This window comes from Panthera uncia (genome assembly GCF_023721935.1).
Source record: "Panthera uncia isolate 11264 chromosome C1 unlocalized genomic scaffold, Puncia_PCG_1.0 HiC_scaffold_3, whole genome shotgun sequence".
NCBI classification, from domain to species: Eukaryota; Metazoa; Chordata; class Mammalia; order Carnivora; family Felidae; genus Panthera; species Panthera uncia.
In genome coordinates this window covers 26,433,321-26,446,476 of record NW_026057584.1, presented here as the reverse complement: position 1 = coordinate 26,446,476, position 13,156 = coordinate 26,433,321, and the positions used below count along the sequence as shown (strand labels likewise).

Here is a 13,156-nt window from a genome sequence, read left to right as displayed (position 1 = left end):
CAGCATACAGCCTGACTCAGGGCTCCATCCCACGACCCTGGGATCATTGCCTGAGTCAAAATCAAGAGTGGGTTGCTCAACTGACTGAGCCACCCAGGCACCCCCCATCCTTTTTTTTTTTAAGTATACATATTTTTTTAATTAAGTATATATATATCTCTATTCTGATTCTTTGTTCTAGAGTAAAATAACAAAGTAACAAGCTGGAAAGACAACATTAAAAACATTAATTAAACATTATTTTATATTGGGAAGTAGTTAATCTAGATCTATAGAATGCAGTAGAAGAATGACATCAGCACTCAAGAGATCAAAGTCGTATCCTTCAGCCTCTTCCACCTCTCTCCACCCTCCCCCACTGACCCCCCTCAATAGCTAGTCTCTAACTTGAACTGAATGGTCTGGAATGGTCAACAACGTCAACATATTATACTTTCTCTTGCCAGCCACAGACAACCTATAGCAGCCTTGGAAATCATTCTATCTAGACTATTCTCAAGTGTTCTTGACTGCTTTCATTTCAATCAAATATTTTTACATTCCAGATTCTTGGCTCCCACACCTTAAATTCTGAGTTTACATTTGGTCTCTTCGGCACCAACTTTTGAACCTCCTTCAGGAAACTGACTTGATTTTGACATATTGGCTTTCCACTTTGAGTAACTCCCCAAAATACACCCCATTCTAGTTGACCTCTCAAGTTCAAGGCCCAGGACTGGTCAGCTGGCTTTCCCTTCCTTATGAAAATACAGGCAGAAACAGAGTTTTGATCATTCCGCTATAGGATTTATAAGTGAGACCTTCACTGTGGCTAAAAAAAAGCATGGAAGTTAGTGAAAAAGGTTGCACAGTTCAACTCAAACAAGACATTAATATGCCCCACCTATGTACTGGCAAGTTCAAAACCAAGATTGAGTTCCTAATAGGAAGGCTTCAGGGACCAGATTCTCATGAGGATGCTGGCCCTGCCTGCCATTCGTACTGGTTATAGCAATTCTCAAACCACAAAACTGAACCTTTCAACATCATTGTAGTGGGGACAGTTTGGGAACTTTCCATTTCTAGAAAAGGAATATAATAAGACCGTGGACCAGGCAAAACCAGGGTGTCAGGAGGAGTAGGAACTCTGAGGGACAGATTCCTCAGAGGTCTATCAATATAACTACCATACTAATGAAAAACCCAATTGACTGCCTTTCCCTTGGCTTTATTCCATCCTGTTCTAGAAACAGACAATATAGCTGGCACCTAATGGTTCTAAAACCAAACAGTAGGATGGCTGATGCCACACATTTTCCACCTCTGTATCCTGGCCTCTAATTCAGAACATGCTGGGTCACATCAAAACTTTCTTCCCCTCTCACTCTTTCCTTACATTGTCTATCTCCCTTTCTATCCATTTATATTTAATTAGGCCAAATCTCTACACAATAAATCAGCAAAGAGTTTCCCACCTCTGCCAAGATTACTCATAGAAAATCTAGAGAAAGAACAAGAAAAAAAAAGTGGGGAAATATTCTATACATTGAAAACAGATGAGTATATATTCCCTCTGAATCGACTCCTGGCTTCGTTCAAGGACACCAACCATTATACTTCATTTGGAAGATAAGGGAGAATCTGACAAGTGTCCAGATAGTTTTGTCCTCTCCCTATTGTGATGGCACACTTGAAAATTTATGTACTATTTACAGTATGAAGGAATCAAGATCTCTAAGCCCAATTCCCTTCCATGAGAGCTGTTTTTCTGGGAATTCTGGGAGCTTCCAGAAGCTGAAGTTAAATTTTAGACCAGGATGGGCTCATTTAGAACTCTTTCTTTTAAAAGAAAAATGAAAAAAAAAATTGTTTAATGTTTACCTATTTTGAGAGAGAGACAGAGACAGAGAGTGAGCGGGGGAGGGGCAGAGAGACAGAGAGAGGGAGACACAGAATCTGAAGCAGGCTCCAGGCTTCGAGCTGTCAGCACAGATCCCAATGCAGGGCTGGAACCCAGGAATCATAAGATCATGACCTGAGGCAAAGTTGAACACTTAGCTGACTGAGCCACCCAGGCGTTAAAGAACTCTTTCTTTAATTCGCTTAGTGAGGTCCACAGGTTTGAAGAAATTAATGCCTCCAAGAGTACATAATTTACTCTCTGGGGATAAACAGATTATATTTGCATATTCTTGGCATCACATTGGGTGTTACTATATAAAATTTGTCTGGGTTCTTCACCACAGACATTGTATCTAGCTTTCAGAAATTATTGTGTAATGGGTGGTGGCTAATAATTGTACCACACATTATTAGCAAGGTGTTTTTTGTGAATGATCAACACTTGTAACACTACTTTTAAACATTCATTACTAATCGCTAATAGATAATACTACAGCTAGCATTTAAAAAAAATTCCTCAAAACTTACTAAGTGCATCAGATCAAGTCTCTTTCAGAGTTCTGAATGACATTATTCTCAGAATCATGGAATTATAGAATTGGAATACACTTTGGAGAGGTTATTCAGCCCATATTCCATTTAAACAATACTGTTAATTGTACTGTAATATATTATGATTCAAATATAAAATATAACATCTTCGGTTTGCTACCTAATTTTATAATTAACCCCATACTCAAGGTCTTAAGAACAGGATAATTACATTTTGGAGGAATGTAAGGAAGAAGTATCATTTTTTTTTCCTCTCCTATCCTTTTCATAATATTCTGTGCCCTTAGACTCAAGAGCACATCCCACACAGGAAATAACTAAAGTTTGTCTTAGAAAAGAACATTACATTTTCACTTCATCGCCCATGGGTGAGGGAAGTGAGGAAAGAAAAAAGGTCTATCTACTTTCAATTTCTGGGTAGTAAAACTAGGATAGGAGTTAAGAGTGTACGTTCCAGGACCGCCTGAGTGGCTCAGTCAGTTAAGCGTCCAGCATCGGCTCAGGTCACGATCTCAGGGTTCCTGGGTCCCAGCCCCGTGTCGGGCTCTGTACTGACAGCTCGGAACCTGGAATCTGCTTCAGATTCTGTGTCTCCATCTCCTCTGCCCCTTCCCAGCTTGTGCTTTGTCTCTCTCTCTCTCTCTCTCTCTCTCTCTCAAAAATAAACATTTGAGGTGTCTGGGTGGTTCAGTCGGTTAAGCATCTGACTCTTGGTTTTGTCTCAGGTCATGATCTTCCAGGTTTGTGAGTTCGAGCCCCTCATCGTTGGGATCTGCGCCGACAGCAGGGAGCTTGCTTGGGATTCTGTCTCCCTCTCTCTCTGCCCTTCCCCCACTCACGCTGTCTCTGTCTCTCTCAAAATAAATAAATAAACCTAAAAAATAAACATTAAAATTTAAGAAAAGATTTAAAAAAAAAGTGTAGTTTTCAGAGCTATAATGTCTGTGTAATCTTGGGAAACTTGCTTAACCTCTCCATGCCTCAATCTCTTTATCTGTAAAATGAAGGTAAAAAGAATGCTTATAAAGAGAGTTGTGAAGAAAAAAACAAGATAATCCATTTAGCACAGTGTCTAGTACATGGGAACAATGTAACAAATCAGTCATTATCATTATTTAATAACTGAATTTTACCATTTTATTATCTATTCCATGGAAAAATCATAAGATTTGACATCAAATATCTCCATATTTGAATGGATGAAAAGGAATAAAAATCTTATAATAATTGCAACTTAAGTATGGTTAGGTCTCCATTCTACAAAGAAAATGATTTTTTTGTGAAATGCACCGAAATGGTCAGAAAGGCCCCAAATGTTCAAAATTCAAGCATAACAAAGATAAAGGAAACTGAATAGTTAAATGATTGTAAAATGACATTTGGCTGAGTATAATACAACATTTAAAGGTCTTCTATTTCATATTAATAACTGGAACAATAGTGTACCAAGCTCTAGAATAGGAGGTGTAACCATATATTGGTCATTCATCTTCTTTGAATACATTCCTAGATTGACTATGAAAACATTCAAAGATCTTTATTTCAGTACAGCAGAAAGATTAGAAGAAATATCCCAGAAATCTGAGAACATAATAAATTTACTTGAAAAACCAGACTACAGGTAACGTAGTACACTGGTGGAAGTGATACTACTGCCACCTAGTGACAGTTTGGTAAACTCCCTTTGAAAGACGGTAGTGCTTCATAAAATAGCGCTCGCTTTGAAAAAGATTAAAACTATATTCTCTCTTTTTGCTGTCAAAGTGTATGTATTTATTTAGTAAATATTAGTCAAATACACATATTACAGACTTTTTTCTTCTCTGGGAAAACATTATACCAGTTTCTTATTTCCTTTATGGTCAAATGTCAAATCATATTTAACGTTCTGAGCTATAAACAACCTGGGTAATATCATAGTCATCTTTATTGTAATTTAATATGAATTCCATAAAAGGAGATGTAGATTTCCAAGGGGATGGAAAATATGCCTATTTGATTTACTTTTTATAGTGTCCATAACAGGGCCAAAGGCGTGAGGTGGTGATGGTTGGTTTTCAGAAGCAAAAGCTATTACAGGCACACTTTGTTTTATTGCTCTTTGCAGATGTTGCATTTTTTACAAATGAAAGGTCTGTGGCAAATCTGTGGAGCAAGTCAATTGGTGCCATTTTCCCAATAGCATTTGCTCACGTGTCTCTGCGTCGTATTTTGGTAATTTTCACAGTATTTCAAACTTTTTCACTATCATATTTGTTATGGTGATCAGTGATCTTTTTTTTTTTTTTTTTTCAACATTTTTTTTATTTATTTTTGGGACAGAGAGAGACAGAGCATGAACGGGGGAGGGGCAGAGAGAGAGGGAGACACAGAATCGGAAACAGGCTCCAGGCTCCGAGCCATCAGCCCAGAGCCTGACGCGGGGCTCGAACTCACAGACCGCGAGATCGTGACCTGGCTGAAGTCGGACGCTTAACCGACTGCGCCACCCAGGCGCCCCTGATCAGTGATCTTTGATGTTACTCGTCTTCTCGTTTTGAGGCACCATGAACCACGCCCATATAAGATGGCGAATTTGATCGATACATGTGCGTGTTCTGACTGCTCCACTGGCCAGCCGTTCCCCATCTCTCCTTCTCCTTGAGCCTCCTTATTCCCTGAGACCCAACAATACTGAAATGAGACCAATTAATAACCCTACACTGGCTTCTAAGTGTCCAAATGAAAGGAAGAGTCACACGTCTCTCACTTTAAATCAAAAGCTAGAAACGACTAAGCTTACTTATGTCAAAAGCCAAGATAGGCTGAAAGCCAGGCCTCTTGTGCCAGTTAGCCATGCTGTGAATGCAAAGGAAAAGTTCTTAAAGGAAATTAAAAGTGCTACTCCAGTGAACACATGAATGATAAAAAAGTGAAGAAGCCTTATGCTGATATGGAGAAAGTTGTAGTGGTCTAAATAGAAGCTCTAACCAGCCACAACATCCCCTGAAGCCAACACCTAATCCAGAGCAAGGCCCTAACTCTCTTCAATTCTATGAAGGCTGAGAGAGGTAAGGAGCTTGAAGAAGTCTGAAGTTGGCAGAGGTTGGTTCATGAGGCTTAAGGAAAGAAGCCGTCTCCATAACGTAAATGTGCAAGGTGAAGCAGCAAGCGCTGATGCGGAAACTGAGGCAGGCTATCCAGAAATTCTAGCTAAGATAATTAACAAAGGTGGCCACACTAAACAACAGATTTTAAATGTAGATGAAACAGCCTTACAATGCAAGAAGATGACATCTAGGACTTTCACAGCTAGGAAGATGACAATACCTGGCTTCAAAGCTTCAAAGGACAGCTGACTTTCTTATTAGGGGCTATTGCAGCTGGTGACTTTAAGTTGAAGCCAATGTTCACTTACTATTCTGAAAATCCTAGGGCCTTTAAGAATTATGCTAAATCTGTGCCTCTGCTCTAGAACTGGAACAATAAAGTCTGGATGACAGTACATCTATTTACAACGTGTTTGGCTTATTGCATATTTTAAGCCCACTATTGAGATCTACTGCTCAGGAAAAAAATTCCTTTCAAATATTACTGTTCGTTGACAATGCACCCGGTCACCCAAGAGTTCTGACTGAGATGGACAATGAGATTAATGCTGTTTTCATGCTTGCTAAGACAACATCCATTCTGCAGCCCATGCATTAAGGAGTAATTTTGATTTTCAAGTTGTATTATTTAAGAAATACATTGTATAAGGCTGTAGCTGTCATAGATAGTGATTCCTCTAGTGGATCCAGGCAAAGTAAATTGAAAACCTTCTGGAAAGAATCTACCATTCCAGATGCCATGAAAAACATTCATGATGCATAGGAAGAGATTGAAATACTAACAATAACAGGAGTTTCAGAAGTTGATTCCAACCCTCCTGGATGACTCCGAGGGATTCAAGACTTCAGTGGAGAAAGTGACTGTGGGATGTTGTGGGAATAGCGAGAGAATTAGAATCGGGAGCCCACGGGTGCCTGGGTGGCTCAGTCAGTTGAGTGTCCAACTCTTGATCTTGGCTCAGGTCATGATCTCGCAGTTCATGGGACTGAACCCCACATTGGGCTCTGCGTTGACAGCTTGGGATTCTCTCTCCCTCTCTCTCTCTGCCCCTCCCCTGCTTGTGCACACACCTCTCTCTCTCTCTCTCAAAAGAAATAAGCTTAAAAAAAAAAAAAGAAGTGGAGCCTGGGGATACGACTGAATTGTCACAATCTTATAATAAAACTTTAATTGATGAGGAGTTGCTTCTTATGGATGCATAAAAAAAAAGTGGTTTTCTTGAAATGGAACTACTCCTGGGGAAAATGCTGCGAAGATTGTGGAAAAGAAGACAAAAGATACAGAATATTACATAAATTTAGTTGATAAATTTAGTTGATAAAGCATCAGGTTTGAGAGGATTGATTTCAATTTTGAAAGAAGTTCTACTGTGTATAAAATGCTATCAAACAGCACTGCATGCTACAGAGAAATTGTTTGTTGAAGGAAGAGTCAGTTGATGTCGCAAGTTTTGTTGTTGTCTTTTAAAAAAGGCACAGCCACCCAGCCTTCAGCAACCACCACCCTGATCAGTCAGCATCCATCAACATGAAGGCAAGACCCTCCATCAGCAAAAGATTACCACTCACTGAAAGGTAGATGATGGCTAGCACTTTTTAGCAATAAAGTATTTTTTAATAAAGGTATGGACACCATTTAGACATAATGCTATTGCACACTTAACAGACTACAGTATAGTGTAAACACAACTTTTATATGCACTGGGAACACAAAAATTTCATTATAATCGCTTTATTGTGATATTCTGGAACAGAACCTGCAATACTTCCGAGGTATGCCTATAACGCACTTTGGGTAAAGTTCCGAAAGTCACAGAGTAATACCACTTCGTATTGCTAGCAGCTTATAGTGTGTATTTTCAGAATCACACCTATCAAATTACATTTCAGCATCTAACCTTTAGAAGGCAGTCAATACATATTTGCTCAGTGAAACAAAATGGAATAAGTTATGTATATCACTATTTCTCAAAGGGAGACTCTTGGCATTTTGAGTGAGACAATTAGTTGCTATAGGAAACTATCTCTGAATTACAGGACATTTAACCATACTGGCCTCCAGAGCACTAAATACCAAACACACCCCCAGTTGCTGTGTACCCCACCTCCTGAGGGGTTCTAAATGCCTGAGGGGAAGAGGGCAATCACTGAGAATCACTCATAGGTATAAATTAATGATATGCAAATTAAAAGGAATTTACAGTATAAAATCCTCACTCTGTTTTTGTATAAAGTCAATTCTTCTCACTATTTTTTAAATGTTTATTTATTTGTTTTGAGAGACAGAGAGAGAACACGAGTGGGGGAGAGGCAGAGAGAGAGAGGGAGAGAGAGAATCTCAAGCAGGCTCTGCACTGAAGTGTGGAGCCTGACCCAGGGCTCGAACTCCTGAACTGCAAGATCATGACCTCAGCCCAAATCAAGTATTAGATGCTTAACTGACTGAGCCACCCAGGCACCTCTAAAATCCTTACTCTTTTTAAAAATTTTTTTATTATTTTTTCCTTTAAGTTTATTTATTTATTTTGAGAGAGACGGAGCACAAGCTGAGGAGGGGCAGAGAGAAAAAGAGAATCCCCAGCAGACTCCGCAGGGTCAGTGCAGAGCCTGATGTGGGGCTTGAACTCACAATACTGTGTGATCGTGACCTGAGCCGAAGTCAGATTCTCAACCGACTGAGCTACCCAGGCAACCCTAAAATCCTTACTCTTAAGGAAATCACAATTTAGGAAAGTCAAGTCATACTGCTTTTTTAAAATGTTTTCTAAAGTGTGTGCCTCATGTTTACAGATTCAGAACAACTATTTTTGGATCTGTTATGCCAATAAGAAAGTTAGGATCTAAAGAAGCTTTTTCAGAATGGAAAAAAGTTACTTTGATGAACAATGGAATAGGTTCCCTGTATTGGAACAAAATAGAAGACGACATTACATAAGGCAAAAATAGCAAACTGTAATGAGTGCTAAATTTGCCAGGCAATATTCTGACCACTTTGTGTATATTATCTCAGCTAATCCTCACAGCAATTCTATAAGGTAGCTACGGATATCATTCACATCTTGCAAATAAGAAAATGTTTCCTAGAGAGATCACACAACCTGACTAGACCACGGAGATCCAAGTAGCTGAGCTAGGACTTAAAAATGACTGAAGTTAATTCCATAAAGCTGGTCTTCAAAGGCTACCAAAGTGTTTCATCTCCGCCTTGCCCTTCACAAAGCCCTTCATAAGCCATTCCACTTGAAACTGTTTAGGTAGATTTCCAACTCCAGGTTTTTTGCTGGCAAAATGTTGAAGCAACTTTATGGCTAAATTGTTTATAAACTTTTCTTTCATTTAAGAAGAAACTAGAGTCTAATATTTGATTGGCATGGTTAGTGATTATGGCCACCTTACGCTGAGTTTTTTGGCAAATACCTTAAACTTCCTTGCAAAACCTTAAACAATCATCCACCTTCTCTGTGTGTGATCATCAACAGCTAAATCCTTCTAGTAAATCTAAAACACAAAAAAGCAGAAGGTACCACTATACACCCATAATCATTAACCTTATCTGAGTCCTCAATACTGCTCACAGCCTTATTATATTTCTCTAGTTAGTTCAGTCTTTTACTTTGAAAGGGTATTTCAAATATTCCTCTCTCTCCATGGACACCTGCATGCCCCCTTCACTCACCTCTTTTTCAAGAGCTGAGTTTCCCTATGTTATTTAAGGAAAATGGAAGTCTTCATAAAGAGCTTTTGCAATTTTCTACCAACAGAGCTAAGTGTCTGACTGAACCCATACCCATTCTTTCCTCTTTTCTTCCCGTTACAACGGAGGAAACACCTCTGCGGTGGAGGTGGGAAGGACTACCTTTCCATATGCTTTCGCACCCACACCCTGATTCTTTCTCAAATATCATAGCAGTTGTCTTCTTCATATCTACAATCTTTCTTTCTTTACTAAATCCTTTTTCTAGGTATTAAAACATGCTCCCAGGGGCACCTGGGTGGCTCAAGTTGGTTAAGAGTCAGCTCCTAACCAACTTCACCTCAGGTCATGATTTGAGGTTTGTGAGTTCAAGCCCCACGACGGGCTCTGCGCTGACAGCTCAGAGCCTGAAGCCTGCTTCAGCTTCTATGTCCCCCTCTCTCTCTCCCCCTCCCCTGCTTGCTTTCTCTCTACCCCTCTCCTGCTTGCTCTCTCTCTGTCGCTTAAAAATAAACATTAAAAAGTTTTTTAAAAAAGTGCTTCCAGCATTCTTATCCTAATAATAACAAAAAACCCTTAAATCTTACAAATATGTCACTTGACCCCAAGATTCTACCTGTCACCCGCCATCCTCTTCTTACTCCCTAGTAACCTACCTACCATTCACAGCCAAACTCAGGAAAGAGCTGTGTGCCATCAGTATCTTTACTTCCTCATTTCCATTTACCCCTTTACTTACTCTGGCCTGGTGCAACCACACTCTAGTCCGTTATCAGCTCCCTATTGCGATGTCCAATGGGCACTCTTGATTCTCATCTTGTTTTCCCTTTAAGCGACCTGTGGCCCTACTCCTGCCTACTTGAAATCTCCTTTTCTCTTGGCTTCTATGACCCTACTTGCTTGATTTGCTTTTTTCTTTCTAGTCCTTCATTCTGTGTTGTCTTTGCTGGTTTTTCCCTACTAGTCCACCTTTAAATACTAAATTTTTCTCAGGACTCTGTCCTAGGACTTCTTATCTTACTCTCTACTCTTTATCCCTCAATGGTCTCATCCACCTCAATGGATTCTAATACCACCTCTATGAGAGTTATTCCATATTTGTGTTTAGATGAGGAAACTGATGTCGCTCAATACTAAATCATGACAATAAGCTTACCTGTAGATGTGCAACTGTTTTCCCAAAAGCTTTTCTTTGTCTAACGTAATTCCTGGTTTCTTCGAACATGAATTCACTGGCTGAAAGTCCCATTTCAGCAATCAGTAGCCTTTCCTATAACCCCAAATAAGGTCTTAAGCATCATTCTAATTCCACAAGATTTTGATGATAATAAATTCAATAAATAATCGTTATAAAACTCCTAAAAGTTAATTTATTTCTTAATTCTATAAGAAAATGCTCCCATAGATTTATAAGAATATTGGACATAGCCATAGTAATTCTTTAAAACAAATCCTTTATTTTTATAAATGTCTGTCTTTACTACATATACATATATACATAATTTATTTAATTCCTTCATCAGTCATCTATGAGAAAAGAAATATGAAATTGTTGACTTTTATTTATTGATCTCTGCACACTGCATATTCTAATAGGTCTATGGAAATCAACCTTTTAAAGTGGATAGGTTAAATTCTGCCTACTAGTATCCATGGTCAGTTTAAATCCATCTTGCTGGTGATTTTTCTATTCTGTTCTATTTCCATGGCAGTATTCCTAACCTTGTCCCCAATTTAGCCCAGGCTGTGGCAGTCACTAGACAAATGCACCTATGTTTCTATGCTGGCACGTGAGGTTCAACAATCACGTAGGCACTACACTCCAAAAACACAGATGTGAGAGCTAACTATGATGGACTAAAACTTTTCAGTATGATGATTCCCTGGTATCATTAAAAAAAAAAAATCCTGCCAAATATTTTGGCTGATATTTCCTTACAAGGAGATAAGAATTCTTGACTTGTAGCTAAGAAGCTAAAATCATTCTAAGAAGGTATCACAGAACTAAAATACCTAATTTTCCTACTCATTTATAAGCTTTGATTGGATATCCTTGAGTTCAGTTATTTACTTATCTAGGCTACAAAACTCAGGTTTTTTGTTGGTTGGTTGGTTGGTTTATGTAGGCTCCACACCCAGCACAGAGCCCAACGTGGGGCCTGAACTCATGACCCTGAGATCAAGATCTGAGCTGAGATTAAGAGTCAGATGCTTCACTGACTGAGCCATCCTGGCACCCCAAGAAGTCAGGGTTTTTTTCAACTTTAACTTTACTCAAATGATTGGCTATGTCATAAGTTTTATATGCACGAATTTACATAGTTCTATTTCATACCACTTTATTAACTAATCAAAAGATGGAATATTTAATAATTCTGACCTGTGGAAGTTCTTGCATGAGGTGATAGAAGCCTTTATTCTCTTCTCCAAGTAGGGCACTAGCTGGTAACCGTACATCTTCAAAGAATAATTCTGCAGTATCCTAAGGGATCACACAATTAAGTACAGAATGATCTCACTTAAATCTCCCAACACTCTAATGAGGTGACTATTATTTCCATTTAAGAAAACAAAAACAAGAACAAAAGAAACTGGAAGCCAAGTTGGAGTAGTTAATGAATACATCTAGTAGGTAATAAACCATGGATTCAAACCCAGATCCATTTGATTCTAAAAATTTGTGGCTTTCCCACTGCAATACACTGTCATTTTTCTTTTTGGTAATGAAAAAGCTACCAAATAATTACCAAATAATAGAAAAATATTTTCTGCTTTTATTCCATAATTTTCTTCAATCAATTTAATAGAAGGTCTATTAACATATAATTTTGCCATTTCTGAAGCAGATATTCAAAATATGCTGATTCACTTCCACTGCTGAACAACAGAGATAATTTGGATAAATGGAATAAATCTCTCTTACCATTTCTTTTCTTTTTTTCTTTTTAACATTTGTTTGTTTGTAGAGAGCAAGCACGAGTGGGGGAGGGACAGAGAGAGAGTGGGAGAGAAAGAATCCCAACCAGGCTCCGTGCTGACAGCACAGAGCCTGATGCAGGGCTCAAATTCACAAACTGTGAGATCATAACCTGAGTTGAAATCAAGAGTCAGAAACTTAATCAACTGAGCCTCCCAGCACCCCTCTCTTTGCTTTTCTGAAAAGCATATTTTAGGAATCTGGCATAGGAAGGTATGATTTGCTATATGTAGTTCTATAAAGTATATTTGAGTACATGCAATTATTTATAATTAATAATTCATATTGTGACTTACCTGGGCTTTTAGTCCCATTTTATGTAGCTTTCGTCCCTTGATAAATCCTTTCATTCCATTTTCCACCAGAAAAAGGCTAATGCCATGGGCAGGAGAGTGAGCTTCACGATTTGTGATTGCCACTACGATCACAATGTCACTTAGCTGCCCATTACTGATGAATACCTGCAAACCCCAAATTTACTGTGACACTTCACAATAAACCAGGTCGATGTTTAAGTCATGGTGGGAGGAAAGTATATTCAAGAAGACTAAACCAGACAAGACATGCTTTATGCCTCTCTTTGTACTCTACCCAAATATCTTCAGTGTTGATTATTCATATATGAGGTTATTAAAAAGTACAGGGAAAACAACCCATTGCTTCAAAGAATGAAGTCAGTACATTTTCATTCCATAATTAATACTGTAAATAATGAACAGAGCTTATTATGTCTTTTCTAAATTAAAGCAAAATACTCTATGATAACTATATGATAAACTATATTTTAGAAAGAAACTGCAGATGAGAAAAAGGAATCTGTTCTAAATGGCAACATTAAAGTATTTGTACTCTCACAACAGTTTTTGCAAAGGCATGGATTTGATTTTGATGATGGATGGCCTACTTCTTTCCAAATGGCCTCAATAAGGAGATAATGATTAAAGAGGGATAAAATAACATACT

The 13,156-nt window shown here is 38.5% G+C and overlaps 1 protein-coding gene across 2 annotated transcripts in view; it reads right to left on the bottom strand.

Moving 5' to 3' along the window:
- The window catches only part of ACADL (acyl-CoA dehydrogenase long chain), a 57,547-nt gene that overhangs the window by 17,222 nt on the left and 27,169 nt on the right, over positions 1-13,156 (bottom strand). Inside the window, exons 6-8 of one of the 2 annotated variants that reach the window (XM_049614989.1) lie at positions 12,490-12,654; positions 11,597-11,698; positions 10,373-10,486 (exon numbers count right to left, since the gene is read on the bottom strand). In XM_049614989.1, coding sequence (XP_049470946.1) covers positions 10,373-10,486; positions 11,597-11,698; positions 12,490-12,654 — 381 coding nt within the window. The remainder of the gene's footprint in view (positions 1-10,372; positions 10,487-11,596; positions 11,699-12,489; positions 12,655-13,156) is intronic. The other variant, XM_049614990.1, reaches the window with a different exon arrangement.